General features: G+C 37.3%; 1 protein-coding gene across 17 annotated transcripts in view; it reads right to left on the bottom strand.

Moving 5' to 3' along the window:
* Positions 1–556: 556 nt before the first annotated feature.
* The window catches only part of DYNC1I2 (dynein cytoplasmic 1 intermediate chain 2), a 62,445-nt gene continuing 44,834 nt past the window's right edge, over positions 557–18,167 (bottom strand). For 8 of the 17 annotated variants that reach the window (XM_004091969.3, XM_003253703.4, XM_003253704.4 and 5 more), the window contains 3 exons: positions 6,087–6,227; positions 4,351–4,476; positions 560–2,486 (listed from right to left, as the gene is read on the bottom strand). In XM_004091969.3, the coding sequence (XP_004092017.1) occupies positions 2,373–2,486; positions 4,351–4,476; positions 6,087–6,227 (381 nt within the window). In that variant the 3' untranslated portion in view covers positions 560–2,372. Of the gene's footprint in view, positions 2,487–4,350; positions 4,477–6,086; positions 6,228–18,167 lie in introns of all 17 variants that reach the window. The other 9 variants (XM_012500198.2, XM_030802878.1, XM_030802880.1 and 6 more) reach the window with 3 other exon arrangements.

Raw genomic sequence — 18,167 nt, 5'->3', positions numbered from 1 at the left:
ATTTTATACAAAGAGATTTTCTAAACTTTATAGGGAACTGGATCTGTAAACAGGAAGAAAGCTTCTACCAATGCATATTTGGTTTAAGTAATACCAAAAAATGATTATTTCAGAGATGTATTGCAAGTTAATTGTCTGTGAAGCTGGATATTCCTTAACATGAAGGTAATAAACTTTAATGTTCCAGTCAAAAAGACAAAAACCAAACAACAAAAAATAAGAAATTAACCAGAAAGCTATAGCTTGTTTTCTTACTCAGAAAAAAAGTATAACTGATATGGTACAATTTCTGTAACTGGATATTTTTCAAAATTATAAGGCTTTTAGTTCTAAAAGTATAAAGAACTGTGATGTACTTCTAGTCAACCTAATCTTGCTAGAAGCTTTATCAACACTGACAGTCTCAATACTTTCTCTTTTGCTATTATATAGTCAACTTTAAAGGTGATTCCTTAAAGTAAATTTGTGTGTTCCTAAAACTACAGACTAAAGTTGAATGGGCAAAGGTATACATCGCATTTTCTGGGGGAGAAGGGGAGAAGTCATTCCCAAAAAGTGCAACATTTAAACAATTTTATTCTTTCTTTCACAACTAAACACAACACCTTGAGGCCGAGGAACATCAGATTTGCCATCTGATTTCCAACCTTTTCTTATCCATTATGTTTTAACACTTGTTTTCCTTACTTTTAGTCATTTTTACAAACTGAAAGTAAAGATACAGTAACTACATGAGTAGTGAGTACATGAATTTTTCTATATAAAGACAGTGTGACTCTGCTAAAATTGAAGTTTTGACTCACAGACACTGCTACAATGAGATAACTTGAGATGTTGTCTTTGGTACATAATGGGCAATTATGGGATATTAATTTATGAAACCGAATATAGAAAAGTAAAGAATTGCCTACTTTTCTATATTCCATTTCATATACTGATACCCCATAATTGAGTAGAGCCGAAAGAAAATTCAGAAATCATTAAATCAAAACTTAATTCCTACATATAAAGAATGAGGCACAGACTTGGCTAAAATCATACTTCTCATAGGTGCTTCAGCAAGAATGAGAGTTTGGGGCCAATAATTCCAGGTCAATTATTCCTTACACTATACACTACTCATTATTTGGACATTTCTCTCCCAACAAATCTTTGTTACAATTATTAAAAGAAAAATGTTCACATTCTGTTTGCTAATCTCTCTTCCTAGTTCATGTTCTGTTGAATAAAAGACAGTTACATTTCAGAGATACAAAAGGTTGGGATCAAATAAATAGACAATTTAAAGTAGATAAAATCAAGATCTGATCATAGTCCTTTCCTCTATTCCTGAAATTCACTGATTTCAATACTAATTCTTAGATATTTGTCACCTACCTTTTGGACTTGTAGACAATGCTGTGGCAACAGATCTCAAGATGTAGATTTTAATGCCAAAGTATGGGTCCATTTGAGCACTTTGCCTTTATGGCTACTGAAATCATGAAATCAATTTCTCTCAAAGGTTTTACTCTCAGTGAGGTCACATACATAGTTCTTAATCAGTGAAAATTATAGGCAGCTTTCTATTTATCTTTTAAAGGAAATATGTCTTAGATGGAAAGAATATAAAGTAGTAAAGCAAAAGTTAACCTAGGGGAAATTTTTTCACCAACAGATTATCTAGACATCAATTCATAATGCCCTGGGAGATCTATAGTATATACCACATGGCATATTTAGGGCACACAGCTCTATAGGATTTGAGATGGCTGCTCACAGCAGGAGCTTAAAGAAAGATATGGAAAAATATATTTTATAAAAGATGGAAAAATTCAAGTTGTAAGGAGTAAAAATGAAAATCTGAAAAGTTAGCACATATTTGTTTTTATTTATAGGTAACTACCACATGAATTATAAAGACAACAAAGGATGTCAGAATGAACATGGATAGGTGTACGCATACTACGGCTAAGGAGAAACAATGTTCCTACATATTATGGGTAGTGAGAACATTATCTGTATAACAGGGAACTGTGATTATTTAAAAATATGCAGAACTTATTTCATCTGTGCTTTAGAAATAACTGTATACAGTGTTATAAGTTGAAAAGAACTCAAAATAACTAATACCAAATACACACCAGTGTGTTAGAATTCAAAAAAGCTGCTTTCTGTGAAGTCAATAAGCTATATTAAAAAATGACACAAATCCAAAACAACATGCATGTTACATATAAAGGGACATTTTAAGTTTCCTTGCTGCATTAAACCCATGGTTTAATCCATGAAATTTCCTTTTAATTATCATTTAGATAGAAGCATGCAAATAGTCTCGGGATCTACTTAAGAACCTTTCCCAAATCCACTAGTTACACTCCCCTTTTCAGGAACTAAGCAGGTATTCGGGTAGCTGCTTCCTCCTCTGCATCAGCTCGGTTTGCATTAATTTCTGCAAGTGTTCGGCCAAACCGTGCCCATTCATCATTGCGGGGAACAGCAATCTGCTATTAAAAGAAAGACAATGTTTTATATACAATGAAATAAAAGATCATTTTACCCACTATTATTCAGTTTGTTTTCAAATAATTTTTCTGTTAAAAAGTAATAATTGACCTGAATGGCCTTTCCATAATTATGGGGACTATAACAATGATTTACAACATTTCAAAACAAAAGACGGTGTTTGTGAAGTGTGTTGTGACAGCCTCAGAAATGACTTGGCTATTATCACCACCAATGCAAGAGAGAATAACAATGATGCTTTGTAAATATAACTCCTATGCACCATCTCATGGATTTTGCTGGAGAGGAATTCCTTAAATTTTTTTTTTACTGTATTCTTGCACAATTCCTAGTAAGAAACAGTGTTTGAAGCATGGTTCATGAGGGGGCTGGTTTCTTCTAAGTATTTTTGTTTGGAACATAAGGTAATCTTTCTTGATACCTTAACTCCTTCATCAAAAGCTGTGCTACTATTTACCGCTTTAGTGTTGCACTGGTGGCAAAAGAGCCTTGTGATGCTTTACTTCGGAGGCAGTCCAATAACATATATATATATATATATATATATATATATATATATATATATATAATTTTTTTTTTTTGAGACAGTCCCACTCTGTTGCCCAGGCTGGAGTGCAGTGGCACAGTCTTGGCTCACTGTAACCTCTGCCTCCAGGTTCAAGTGATTCTCCTGCCTCAGCCTCCCGAGTAGCTGGGATTACAGGCATGTGCCACCACACCTGGCTAATTTTTGTATTTTTAGTAGAGATGGGGTTTTGCCATGTTGGCCAGGCTGGTCTCGAACTCCTGACCTCAGATGATCTACCCGCCTCATCCTCCCAAAGTGCTGGGATTACAGGTGTGAGCCACTGTGCCTGGCCCCAATAACAAATATTTTTGATAACTGCCATTATAATATCATAGGAGTCTGACACTGTCATGTTAGGGCACAAACCACTCACTGTGGCAAATGACTGTGCCTGTTTTATAAATCTACACTATCCAGTAGGGTAGCTACTGGCCACATGTGACTATTTACAGTAAAATTAATTAAAATTAAAAATTCAGTTATGCAGTTGTAGTAGCAACACTTAAAGTGTTCAATAGCCATATGTGGCTAGAAGCTACCATATTAGTGCAGGTACAGAACATTTCCATTTGTGCAGATAGTTTAACTGGCTGCTCTAAATGATTAAATCTACCTCCCACCAGATCCAATTGCTAGAGGCCATGGGATATCCAGAGAGGAGAGAAATCATGAGGCATAGCAAAGGAAAGTGGCTAAGGTCACTTTTTTAACCCCTAGCCAGGGTTAAAAAAGAGGAAATCCATCCTGGGCTTTGTGTTCAGCCAATCAGAGCAGCAAAGATGAGAGAGCTGCAGCTTATCCTATTGGATTCCATTACTGTGGCTTTGCATCAAGGCTTCAGAGTCAAGATGCACATTTCATAAAGTCACAGATGGTTCTCAAAAGATACTACTTTTGGTTTCTACTACCTGGCCCAAATTAATGAATACAGAAAAATAAATCTTATTTCAATATCAATAAAACCCCAAAGTCCACCTATAACTCCAAACTTCTCCCCGAAGAATTTCTAATTTCCAGCAATGCATGCTTCAAGAAACACGGTACTTTCAATGTATTTATTGTATTACCCTCCAAATCTGTTGCATGGGACACAGACCATTGGGTTTAGAAAGAAAATGTTTCAAGAGTTGCTTCTGTGGTAGAAAGTAAGTTTTATCTTTACAACCATATAGTTTATACAACTCATAAACCTCAAAGCCTAGGGTTAGCTACAAAGATGCCTTTACTACAATGCAACTAAACAGATGTGTCAAAATTATAGGCAGGGAGTCCCATACCTCTCCCACATCGTATATAACAATCTGTCCTTCAGAATCACCCACAGCAATCTCTCTGCCAGAATGGGTCCATCTCACACGATTAAGAGCAGGATTACCCTCCACAAAAATGCTGGCAGTTGGTACCTAAAGTCATTTAAAATAAAGGACAGTGTTGAAAGTTTCATCAAGATTTCTATAAACATGTAAAACAGTAATTCTTCTCTCAATCTGGGTACATTTTTAAAAACAAAGATGAAAACAGGTAAGAATTTCCCCAACTTTCTTCTTCTTCAGTGATATATTATGAATGACATTATAGTCAATCCTTGAAAATGGTTTGGGAAAATAAGTCTTTGTATAAAAAATTCTCAGAAGACTAGACACATTATTTTGAAAGGTCTTCTCTTGAATGAAGAATCCTTTTTTGTTGTTTTAATGTCTTTAAGAAGTCAAGCTGTTTGAAAACACATGGCCAAAACCCATTTAAAAAGAAAACACTTCAAAAGCCCTCATAAGCAGATTATGGTTCAGTTGTAGAGGACAGGAATCACTTGTGCAGCGTGTATCTCTATCAGCTGAAACCTGTATTTGACTCTCTGTTCCTAGAAACAGTTCATACTGAAGGTGCAGTATGAGTCTGTCTAAAGCCTCTTGTTCCATGAGCTAGCTGGAGAGAGCCAGGATAATGGCACCAACACAATGGCACCAGCTCCCTGGAATCTGACTATGCCTCTTCTTTGCTAAGGAAGAGTTTTATTTGCTACACATGAAGCAAACATTCAGTGTTTGGATTCAGACTAAAAGTATGATAAAATTTTTAAAAAATTTTGAAATTTGACAAAAAAATCCTTATAATTTGTATTAGTTATCCCCAAATAATTTAACCCCATACACAGAATACCAAAATTGTTATAAAGAAATATTAAATTTCAATCCACATTTAATTGTAACCTCAAATCTCTAAGACCAAAATCCAAATTAAGACAACAGAATTGGTACCATTCTAGGTAACTAGGAAGAGATGTGGGAGATCTGAGTTGACTCTCTCTCAACAATTGTTATTGAAAGAAATGCTAATTAATTCTATTACCAACAGCAATATAGAATAGAATTCTAAGAACATTTTTAAGCTTCTCTAAGCTGGTAAAAATACATGTGACTAAAAATAAATAAGAGTTGCAATTAAATTTAATTGCTAATAAGTGATTTTAGTACAGCAATTAGGAAATTTGATAGTTTCTATATTCATTTTATAGTAACACTCTGTTTTCAATCCTTCATGGAAAAGAACTCATCAAAAATCAAAATACATTTTTCCTTCCTTCAAACAAATCAGGCTAAGATTAATGTTTATGGATGATATACAATGCTATCAAGGCTAAGAGATAATTTAGAAATTCAGAATTAAGGTTAACATACTTCAACAGTCTGAAACTGTCTGCTTTCTAGCCTATGAATGAAAAACATCCCAGTTATCTTATGAATGAGACTTTGCCAGGACATTAGAGACATGATAGTGCTTTTCAGAAGTAAAAGGAAATGCCCCAGTGCTCCTGGCAGCATTATTTCTCCCTTTAGTTCTTCGCAGCATGCTGTTTATTATTTAGGGTACAAAGCTTATTTGAGTTCTTTGTGATGAAGCTACAATCACAGAGCCCTTTTACATTCTTTGTAATAAAAGGAATTTCACAGATTATTCAATAAATACCCAATTTTCTATTTTTCAATGCAATTTTTGTTATTTTCCTGCTCACCTCTGTGTCATTATTGAGATTCCACAAATCCAATCTCCCCATGCCATCCACACAGGCAAACAGGGCTGGGTGGGTAGGTGACCACATAACATCATAAACATAGTCTGCATTATCTTCAAATGAATACAAAGGCTTGTTATTCTGAAAGAGAAAAGTTGATTCTTAGCATAGTCCATATATGACATACAAATCATTAAACTACTTATCACTGGAAAAAAAATGACATACATTCAACAGGTATGATAACATTTTATGATATTTAACTCAGCCTAGAAAAAGTTCCTATAATTTGTTTCACTACAGAATCACCTGGTATTGTAAACTAAGAATCAACTATTGATTGCATTTTCTTTTTAACTTGTAGATGCTATACTGTTTAAAAAAAGAAATAGAACATGCTTCAAAAACATTTGTCAATGAGAAGATTCTGGGAAGATAACAGCAATAGCAGTGTACTTTTCAAATCTCCTCTAGATCTCCCCATATACTCAGATAAAGCAATGAAGGCAGGAAGAGCAAAGGTTCACAGACAGCATCTACAGCAGAATCAGGAGACAAACTTCCAAATAAAATCAGGTGTAAACAAACCTCTGACAACTACAAGACTTGCATGGTATCAGTATCTGTGTGGGAAGAAGATGAAGGAAGGCACGAGAACTTCCGACAGGTGGAGAACAGAACCTCACAGTCATAGCAGATGCTCACTGGACAGTGTGGAGGGCTAATCTGAGAACAGCAGCAAAAACTAGGAGGCAGTTTGGCACAATTCCACTTATAAACACATTTGACCCTTGAACAATACAGGTTTGAACTGCACAGATCCACTTATATTTTCTTCTGCCTCTGCCACCCCTGGGACAGCACAACCAACCCTTCCTTTCTTTTCCTCCTCAGCCTATTCAACTGTGAAGATGATAAGGATGAAGACCTTTATGATGATCCACATCCACTTAATACATAGTAAATATATTTTCTCTTCTTTATGATTTTCTTAACGTCTTCATTTCTTTAGCTTGCCCTTAAGATGACAGTATATAATACATATAACATAAAAAAATGTGTTAATCAACAGTTTCTGTTGTCAGAAAGGTTTCTGGTCAGCAGTAGGCTATTAGTAGTTAAGTTTTTTGGAAGTCAGAAGTTATATGTGGATTTTGAACTGCTGGGATGGGCACTGGCACCCCTAACCCCTGCATCATTCAAGGGTCAACTGTAAATGCAAGCAGACTACAGTGCAGTATAAGTAAGTTCTCATGGTACAGTCTGGGTGCTATAAACTCTCAAAATTAGCAAATCAAAAGTTCCTTTCCAAGACAAAGTCTCACAGAAGAGAAACTGCTGGGAGTAGAATCCAAGTTATAGAATGCCAGACAAAAGAGACAAAGCAGTAAGTTCAGATAGAAGTGGTGGAGAGAAGCAGAAAAGGCACATCTCAGAAAGCACAAGGTACATGTATTCTCACTTTGCAAAAGCCAGAGAAGAGAGAGCTTTAACCTAGAAAATGAACTAGGAAAGCTATCCTTGCCCATTTCCTCCTCCTAAAAGTACACAAAAATTCATTTCACTAGTAGACAATAGCAAAGAAAAGGATCTCAGTCAGATTCCATAAAAGTTATTGTGGTGTCAAGAAAATTAGACAGGAAAGGAATAGTCTTTTCAAGAAATGGTGCTGGGAAAACTAGATATACATATGCAAAAGAATAAAGCTGGCCCAGGTGCCATGGCTCATGCCTGTAATCCCAGCACTTTCAGAAGCTGAGGTGGGTGGATCACATGAGCTCAGGAGCTTGAGACCAGCTTGGCAACGTGGCAAAACCCTGTCTCCACAAAAAATACAAAAATTAGCTGAGCATGGTGGCATGCACCTATAGTCTCAGCTACCTGGGGGGCTGAGATGGGTGGATGGTTTGAGCCCAGGATGTCGAGGCTGCAGTGAGCTGAGATCACGCCACTGCACTCCAGCCTAGGCAATGGGAGTGAGATCTTATCTCAAAAAGATAAAAAAATAAAAAAAGTAAAGCTGGATCCCTCCTTCCTGACGTCATATAGAAAAATTAACTCAAATGTATCACAGATCTAAATGGAAAGTAAAACTGTGAAACTTTTTTTTTTCTGAGACCGCATCTCGCTCTGTCGCCCAGGCTGGAGTGCAGTGGTGTGATCTCAGCTCACTGGGTTCAAGCGATTCTCCTGCCTCAGCCTCCCAAGTAGCTGGGATTACAGGCATGCACCACCACGCTCAGCTAATTTTTCTATTTTTAGTAGAGAAGGGGTTTCACCACATTGGCCAGGCTGGTCTTAAACTCCTGACCTCAGGTGATCCACCCACCTCGGCCTCCGAAAAGTGCTAGGATTACAGGCGTGAGCCACCATGCCTGGCCAAAACTATGAAACTCTTAAAGGAAGCATACAAGTAAATCTTTGTGACCTTGAACTCAGCAATGATTTCTCAGTTGAGAAGCCAAAAGCACAATGACAAAAGAAAAAGTAGGTAAACTGAGCTACATCAAAATTAAATACTTTTGGGCTTCAAATGATATCAAGAAAGTGAAAAGAGAACCTACACAATGGGAGAAAATATTTGCAAACCATGTATCCGATACATCACTGTGTCTACAGTGCTTACAATAGCCTATAAGTATTAATACATGAAAAGATGCTCAACATCATTAGTCGTGAGAGGAATGCAAATCAAAACCACAATGAGGTATCACTTCATACCACTAGGATAGCTAGAATAAAAAAGTAACAAATGTTGGTGAAGATACAGGAAATCAGAACCTTCATACCTTGCTGGGGAATGTAAAATGGTGCTGCCACTTGAAAAACAGTTTGGTAGCTCCTCAACAGGCTAATTAGTCACCATGTGACCCAACAATCCCACTCCTAGGTATATACCCGAGAGAAATAAAAACTTGCACATTCACAGCAGCATTATTCATAATAGCCAAAAAGCAGAAGCAACTGAAGTGTTCATCTGATGAATGGATAAACAAAAAGTGGTATATCTATACAATGGGGTATCATTCAGCTAGAAAAGGAACAATACATTGATACAAGAAGTATCAATATGAAGGGATGACCCTTGAAAACATTATGCAAAGTGAGAGAAGCCAGTACACAGTTGTATGATTCCATGAAATGTCCATGAACTGTCCATAACAGGCAGACCCAAAGAGATAGAAAGTAGATTGATTAGTGGTTGATTAGTGGTTTTCAGGAGCTGTGGGGGTAGGGGAGAATGTGGAGTGACTGCTAATGGGTATAACGTCTCTTTCTAAAATTTGAAAATGTTCTAAAATTAGATACTGGCAATAATGCATGCCTCTGTGAATATACTAAGAACCACTGAATTGTATACTTTAAAAGAGTGAATTTCATGGTATAAGGATTTTGCTCAATAAAACTGTTATTTAAAAAGAAACTTATTTTAAAAGAAGAGATAAGGTGATTTAAAAAAGTGATGAAGATCAGCAAAGGTACATCTACAATGGCAGGTCCTGAAGAAGAAAACCAAAGCAGTAATACAGAACAAATACCAAAAACAACTCAAAAGAACTCTCCTAAAATAAAAGACAGCTTGAAACTACATATTGAAAGGGTATCCTGTGTTTCTAGGAACACTGACCCTCTAAAGAAAAGGGAAAAAATCATTTGATCACCCACATTTTAAAAAAAGACCAAATCGCAAGTAGGAAAAAGAAAATCAGATTGTCATCAGATTTTGTGACAGCAATGCTTTTTTCCGGAAGTCCACAGAGTAACTAAGGTATGCAAAGAAAGAAAGTGTAAGTCATGGATTTTATAAACAAACTAATCTTCATAATCAGGTACTTTTGTGGAATATGGGAATAATGCACCTGTGGGCACCTTCTGCATCATGTACTACAGAATGAGCTTCAGATGACCAAAAAGACTGAAGAGACGTTAACGTAAGGTCTGGTGGATAACCAAGTCATTTATGAGGGTAAACGTCTCATTACGGAAACATAAACAATCTGAAACCACACACATTAATATGAATGACACCACAGGAATGCAAAATCAAGACTGAGAAACCCCACAGGATCAACCTGACAGAGACCAACCTGGTTTCTTCCTCGAGAATAAAACAGCAAGAAAAAAAAGAGGGATGCAAGCCCTACTTTAAAAAGGAACTTAAAAGATATGTCAATTGTGGCTGGGCTTGGTGGCTCAAAATCGCAGGACTTTGGGAGGCCGAGGAGGGCCGAGGCAGGCGGATCACTTGAGGCCAAGAGTTTGAGACCAGCCTGGCCAACATGGTGAAACCCTGTCTCTACAAAAAATATAAAAATTAGCCAGGCATGGTGGCAGGCACCTGTGATCCCAGCTACTCGGGAGGCTGAGGCAAAAGAATCACTTGAACCCAGGAGACAGAGGTTGCAGTGAGCCAAGATTGCGCCACTGCACTCCAGCCTGGGCAAGAGTGAGATTCTGTCTCAAAAAAAAAAAAAAAAAAAAAAAGAGAGAGAGAGAGAGAGAGATATGTCAATCGCAAATGGACGGCCCTCCTTTGGATCCTGCTTCAAATAAATAGTAAAAAGAAAAAAAAAAATTGAACACTGATAGGCCATTTGATGAAAATAAGGAGCCAATGTTCGTTTTGGGGGGTTTAATAATGATATGGTAATATTTTTTAAAGAGGTTTTTATTTTTTAGAAATACATAATGAATATTTATAGTTGAAATGGTATGTATAGGCTTGATTTTAAATATTGCAGAGGTTAAGTATAGACAAGATTGGTCATGTGTTAACTGTGGAAGGTGGGAACAATAATGGCTTCATTATATTATTCCCTCTGCTTTTGTATCTGAGATTTTCCATAATAAAATGTTTTAAAATTGTGAATTAAAATTTTTCAGATATGACAGTAAATGTCAACAGCATGATCATTTTAATAGCCAAAATGTTTGTTTTTAATTTAAAAACCAAAATTTTAATAAAACTTAAACCTAAGCTAAACACAAAAATTAAAAGCCTTTTTCTTTTACAATCACTATCTGTCACTCTCCCTGATAACACTACCAAACGAAGTCTCACTCTGAGAAGGTGGTTTTCTTTTTTTTTTTTTTCCACTCTTGTTGCCCAGGCTGGAGTGCAATGGTGTGATCTTGGCTCAGTGCAACCTCCGCCTCCCCAGGAGCTGGGATTACAGGCATGCACCACCACACATGGCTAATTTTGTATTTTTAGTAGAGATGGGGTTTCACCATGTTGGCCAGGCTGGCCTTGAACTCCTGACCTCTGGTGATCCACCTGCCTTGGCCTCCCAAAGTGCTGGGATTACAGGCATGAGCCACCGTGCCTGGCTGAGAAGGTGGTTTTCAACCTAGGATGTGCACAATCATCTGCAGAGCTTTTGAAAAATACAGATGCAGGGCTCAACTCCAGATGCACTTCATCGGTATCTCTGCTGTTGCTCCACTAGTGATTCTGATGCACACCAATGATTAAGAACCACTGTGCTAAGGCCTCTGACTCCTGAGGTGATAGTGTACTTCTTCAAAAACAGCTTATTTTTAGGCAATGTTATGTCTTCCATCAAAGACCAAGTAATTCCACTCTAGGTATATACCCAACAGAAATGAGTGCTTATGGCCATCAAAAGACATCTACAATTATGCTCACAACAATACTATTTGTAATGGCCCCCAACTGGAATTAATGCAAATACCATCAGCAGTAGAATGGATAAATTGTGGTATATTTACATAATGGAATAGTATACAGCAGAGAGAATGAATAATCTACAACTAACCTAACAAATATGAATGAATCTCACAAACATAATGTTGAGCAAAAGAAGCCAGACACAAATGAGTATCTTTTCTTCTTCTTTTTTTTTTTGAGCTGGAGTTTCGTTCCTGTCTCCCAGGCTGGAGCGCAATGGCGCGATCTCAGCTCACTGCAACCTCCACCTCCTGGGTTCTAGCGATTCTCCTGCCTCAGTCTCCTGGGTAGCTGGGATTACAGGCGCATGCCACCATGCCCAGCTAATTTTTGTATTTTTAGTAGAGATGGGGTTTCACCACGTTGGCCAGGCTGGTCTTGAACTCCTGACCTCAGATGATCTGCCTGCCTCGGCCTCCCAAAGTGCTGGAATTACAGCGGTTAGCTACTGCGCCTGGCTGAGTATTTTCTACTCTATGATTCCATTTTTATATGATACAAAAAAAAAGCTACATGCAAATTAGATTAAAACTTACTTGTATTTATAATATAAAAGAAGACTGCTAAATGTATCAGGAAACGGTTACTAGGCTGAGTACCTGGGTGATGGAATAATCTGTACAACAAACCCCCGTGACATGATTTTACCTTATATAACAAACCTGCAAACGTACCCCTGAACCTGAAAGTTAAAAAAAAAATTCATCTACTCAGTGGACGAATATGCAGCCAGAGACAAAAACAGGATGCATTGTAACTGGGTAAAAGATTACAATAAAAAGAAAAACAAGGCTGGGTGTGGTGGCTCACACTATAACCCAACCACTTTGGGAGCCCGAGGCAGGCAGATCACTTGAGGCCAGGAGTTCGAGACCAGCCTGGCCAAGCATGGTGAAACCCTGTCTCTACTAAAAATGCAAAAATTAATTAGGCATAGTGGCACATGCCTATAATCCGAGCTGTTTGGGAGGCTGAGGCATGATAATCGCTCGAACCTGGGAGGTAGAGGTTGCAATGAGCCGAGATCACCCCACTGCACTCCACCCTGGGCAACAGAGTATGGTCAGGAGTCAAGCCATATTTTTCCTAAGCTCTTTAAGGTTGTACGCTGAATTGAATAGTGTCTTCCAAAATTCGTGTCTACCTGATATCTGTAAATGTGACCTTATTTGGAAATAGGGCCTTTGCAGATGTAATCAAGTTAAGATGAGGTCATATTGAATTAGGGTGGGTCCTAAATCTAGCATGATTGGTATCCTTAAAAAAAGAGAAAAATTCGGACACAAACAGGTAGAATGCCATCTGATGACAGTGGCAGAGGCTGGAATGATGGTAGCTGCAAGCCAATGAACAGCAAGGATTGCTGGCAACCATCAGAAGCCGGGAGAGAGACAAGAAATGGATTCTCCGTTCAGAACCTCCAAAAGTAACTAGCCTGTCAACACCTTGATTTTGGACTTCTAGCCTCCAGAAATGTGAAAGAATAAATTTCTACTTGTTTTAAGCCACGCAGTTTGTGGCAATTTGTTATGGCAGCTTTGGGAAAAGAATATAGATTATTTTTCAAAGCTGGGGTAAGTGGGGAGTTCTAGATTAATAACAAAGAGAGTCCCTACATTAAACACGTGAAGATAATAGTGAGATGCTTCCTAGAGAATTGGGAAATAAATATGTCATCAGTTTGGATCAGAAGAGAAATAAATGGATTCTCTTCCAAAGAAATGGATTCCAAGGTCAAAAATACCTTTCTATATAACTTGACTGAATATATTAACTTTTTGAGACCAAATGTGTCTATTAAAATAGAAATACAAAGAAACAGTCTTACAAGGAAAATGAAGACAGTACCCATTCAAGCATCGTCCAGGAGAAAGGGAGTCTCAACCAATGGATTTTGAGAATTACTACCCCATGGCAAGGCTAGAATGAATCAGGCTATCTTAGCTTGGTGCCATTAAACATTCAAATTATAAAACTTCTTTTGTTCCAACTCCCTACTCACCAAGCAATCTTCTGATTATAATTTGGCTTCCCATGTGGATTGTCTACAGGGAAACAATGAGCTGGTCAGGCTCGCAGGAGTATCTGGGCCTTCTGGCAATTATGTTTTTCATTGTAAATTAATAAACTGACATTCTCCAATGTACCAGTGTCTTAGGAGCCTGTTAGCTCCAGTTAGCACTCCCTGTCTAATCAACTCTAGTATACTGATTAAATTGAGTTTCTGAATATGCAAAGGAGAGGCTGGACATTGGCCAGTAGCAAGTTACTGAGGCAAATGCTGCTGTGCAGGCCTGGGTCCAGATGAATAGGCAGCCTTCCCTAAGAACACCCAACTTCAAAGCATTTTTTTAATCTTAACTTGTCTAAATATGCATAGTTGTTATTCTAAGGACTAGAAGGAACTTTTAACCCTGTTTTAATGCTGGTGCCCTTTGAGAGTTAACTAAGTAAGCTATTAATATAAGGAGGGGTTCTAAGACTTATCAGAAAGTGTGAATAATTTCAAGATGTGTATGGACTACAAAAGTGTGAAAACTCCCCCTTCCAAGAAATTACCACATTAACAATCTTAACTTCGTCATTTCATGGTAAATATGGTTCTGATAAGTATTTGTGCACACATCTCAAAATCCATCTTGTCCCCAAGTAAATAATTCTTATGTTTTAACAGTAATCTGTAACAAGTATGGTTAAATGTGGTAGAACATTTAAGCGAATCTACCAGGTCTACCCATAATCAAACTCTTCTAGAATTCTTGTTACCCTGTGGAAGCTTTCACTCCTTATTCTCCCAGCCATTTTTCAGACCTGCCAAAGTGCTTCTGTTGTGAATTTAAAATTTGGTATTTTGAGATGGTAACAGAGTCTTTTAAATATATTAGAAGCACTATCTTTATTGGTTTAAACTTCCATACATGGAAAATCATCTATTTCTGTTTGTCTTCTATACAGGTTGAATATCCCTTATCAGAAATGCTTGGAACCAGAAGTGTTTCAGATTTCAAATATTTTTGGATTTTCGAATACCTGCATTATACTTATGGTTGAGCATTCCTAATCTGAAATGTGAAATGCTTCAATGAACATTTCCTCTGAACGTCACATTAGTGGTCAAAAAGTTTTGAATTCTGGAGCATTTCAGACTTTGAATTTTCAGATTAGGGTGCTCAGCCTGTATTAAAAATAGTTGAGTTCAATAAAATAATGAAAACAAGTCAATGAACCAGAACTCTGTGACTGAATTATAAATCTCTGACTAGGCAAAGATTAGTGGCTAGCTGTAGAAGTAGATTACTTTAAACTAAATTTGAGGCTGTGCCAAACTGAGATTCCCAGGGATTTTTAAGAGGACTCATAGAAAGAGAGAAAAGGAAGAAATCTTGTTTTGCTATCAGGGCAGAGCCAGATCTTAAGGACACAAAGGTACAGCAATATCTCACGATTCAGTCTTCCAATTTATGAGGACTCAATTCCTAGAGTCAAAGAGCACTTAAAAAGTAGAGGCAGAGAAGCAAAATATTTAAAATCTGTTAAATTCACAAGTGTGAAGACTCTGGTTTAAAAGTTTAAAATGAAATTGGAACAATGTGCTTAAAGAGAGATTATTTAAAAACACTGCCTATTACTCTTTACCATTCATTATTAATTAACATTGCCCATCAGTCATTATTACAGCATAGAGGCTCTATCAGTTTTTCAGCAGGGCAGAAATAAATACCAGCAACACAATTAACCAGGAAGTGTAAATTGACATTGGAGCCACGGTATGGCCAAATATAAAAGTATTCACTCAACAGAGTGTTCCTTCTCTACCCTTCACAGAGTGGAACTACTTGTGTGAAGAAAAGTTAGAATAAAGGGTAATTCTTCTGATAAAGTTTCAGAGAGTCCTTGGGCATTTATAAAAACACTATGTTCTATGGTGGCCCATCCTTTGTACACTAACACTGGAGGGATGTTGGGGGCAGGGTGAGAGGCATGTATCCCAATTGAATGAATAAATGAGTCTTCTATATAAGGCTCAAGGAAGGAAGCAATGCCTAGCCTAATTAGCAGAGAAAGAGATATGCCCACTTGTCATTCTTATTCAGAAGGCACTTCTATGTTGAAACACATTAAAATACAAGAATAAAAATATCAACCGCCCCTCAACTAGCTGTGCAGTACCACAAAAGCAAGTATCAATCAGTCTGCTATCACAAGATAAGTTCTGTCCTTGATTAGTCAAGATGAACTCTTTGTTTTCAAATCCTATTATTAATGTATATAAGGATGGAAGTCTCAAGTTTAAAGCCAAAGGATGCTGGCAAACTGACACTCTGGGAGAGTAAAAAACAAACTAGAAATAGATAAAAGATTATTTCACACACAGACTGGGAACAGAATAGGGAACCCAGAAATAAGACCGCACACCTAAAATCATCATCTTTGACAAACCTGACAAAAAAACAAGCAATGGAGAATGGATTCCCTGTTTAACAACGGTGCTGGGAGAACTGGCTAGCCATATGTAGAAAACTGAAACTAGACCCCTTCCTTACATTTTATACAAAAATTAACTCAAGATGGATTAAAGACTTAAATGTAAAACCCCAAACTACAAAAAAACCTAGAAGAAATCCTAGACAATACCATTCAGTACATAGCCATGGGCAAAAATTTCATGATGAAAAGGCCCAAAGCAATTGCAACAAAAGCAAAATTTGACAAATGGGATCTAATTAAAGAGCTTCTACACAGCAAAAAACAAAAACAAAAAAACCCCTAAAAAACAAAAAAAACTATTGAGTAAACAGACAACTTACAGAAAGGGAGAAAAATTCTACAACCTATGAATCTGACAAAGGTCTAATATCCAGCATCTATAAGGAAGTTAAATTTACAAGAAAACAACCCCATTAGAAAGAGGGCAAAGGACATGAACATCCTGATCATTAGAGAAATGCATCACTGATCATTAGAGAAATGCAAATTAAAACCACAATGAGATACCATCTCGTGCCAGTCAGAATGACTATTATCAAAAAGCAAAAAAAAAAAAAAAAAAAGATGCTGGCAAGGTTGTGGAGAAAAAGGAACGTTTTTACACTGTTGGTGGGAATATCAACCATTATGGAAGACAATGTGGTGATTCCTTAAAGACCTAGAGACAGACATACCTTTTGACCCGGCAATCCCATTACTGGGTATATACCCAAAGAAGTATCAATCACTTTATTATAAAGACACTAGCAAAGACATGGAATCAGCCTAAATGCCAATTAATGGTAGATGGGATAAAGAAAATGTGGTACATATACACCACAGAATACTACACAGCCATAAGAAGGAATGAGATCATTTCCTATGTGGGGACACTGATTAAGCTGGAGGCCATTATCCTTAGCAAACCAATGCAGGAACAGAAAACCAAATACCACATGTTCTCACTTATAAATGGGAGCTAAACAATGAACATACACGTAGACACATAGAGGAGAACAACTCACACTGGGGCCTACCGAAGGGTGAGAGTGGGAGGAGGGAGAGGCTCAGGAAAAACAACTAATGGATACTAGGCTTAATACCTGGGTGATACAATAATCTGTATAACAAACCCACACATCCTTTACTTGTACCTTCGAATGTAAAATAAAAGTTTTTAAAAAAAGATTACTTTCAATTACTGAAAAGGAAGTTGGCCAACAATCTAACAAAAATGTGCCTCCTGTGGCTATACATGGGATTACTAAGATGAAAGCACATCTAAAAATCTAGCAACTTACATGGCTATATGAAGCCTTTGGAGAAATAGTTGGCTTCATCTCACCAATTCTGTATCTTGCTTTGGTTTTATAGGTTTATCTGAAATACTTGGAACCAGAAGCATTTGAGATTTTGAACTTTTTCAGATTTTAGAATACAGTAAGTCCTCACTTAACATCATTTATAGGTTCTTGGAAATTGTGATGTTAAGCAAAACAACATAAAACAAAACCAGTTTTACCATAGGCTAATTGATATAAACAAGAGTTAAGTCCCTATGACATTTATCTGGTCATAAAAACATCATCAAATTTCTAAATAATGACCTTAAACACTTCAAATATTAAGCACTGAAATAAAATGTGAGCTATACATACAATTCAGAAAGATTATCATTACTTTTTCAGGTGGAGTTTTGCTCTCGTCACCCAGGCTGGAGTGCAATGGCGCAGTCTCGGCTCACTGCAACCTCCTCCTGCTGGGTTCAAGTGATTCTCCTGCCTCAGCCTCCCGAGTAGCTAGGAATACAGGTGCCCGCTACCATGCCCAGCTCATTTTTGTATTTTCAGTGAGACGGGGTTTCACCATGTTGGCTGGGCTGGTCTCAAACTCCTGACCTCAGGTGATCCACTCGCCTCGGC

This window comes from Nomascus leucogenys, chromosome 22a, assembly GCF_006542625.1.
Source record: "Nomascus leucogenys isolate Asia chromosome 22a, Asia_NLE_v1, whole genome shotgun sequence".
NCBI classification, from domain to species: domain Eukaryota; kingdom Metazoa; phylum Chordata; class Mammalia; order Primates; family Hylobatidae; genus Nomascus; species Nomascus leucogenys.
Note: the sequence above shows the minus strand (reverse complement) of the source record. Positions and strands in the feature narration are given on the sequence as shown.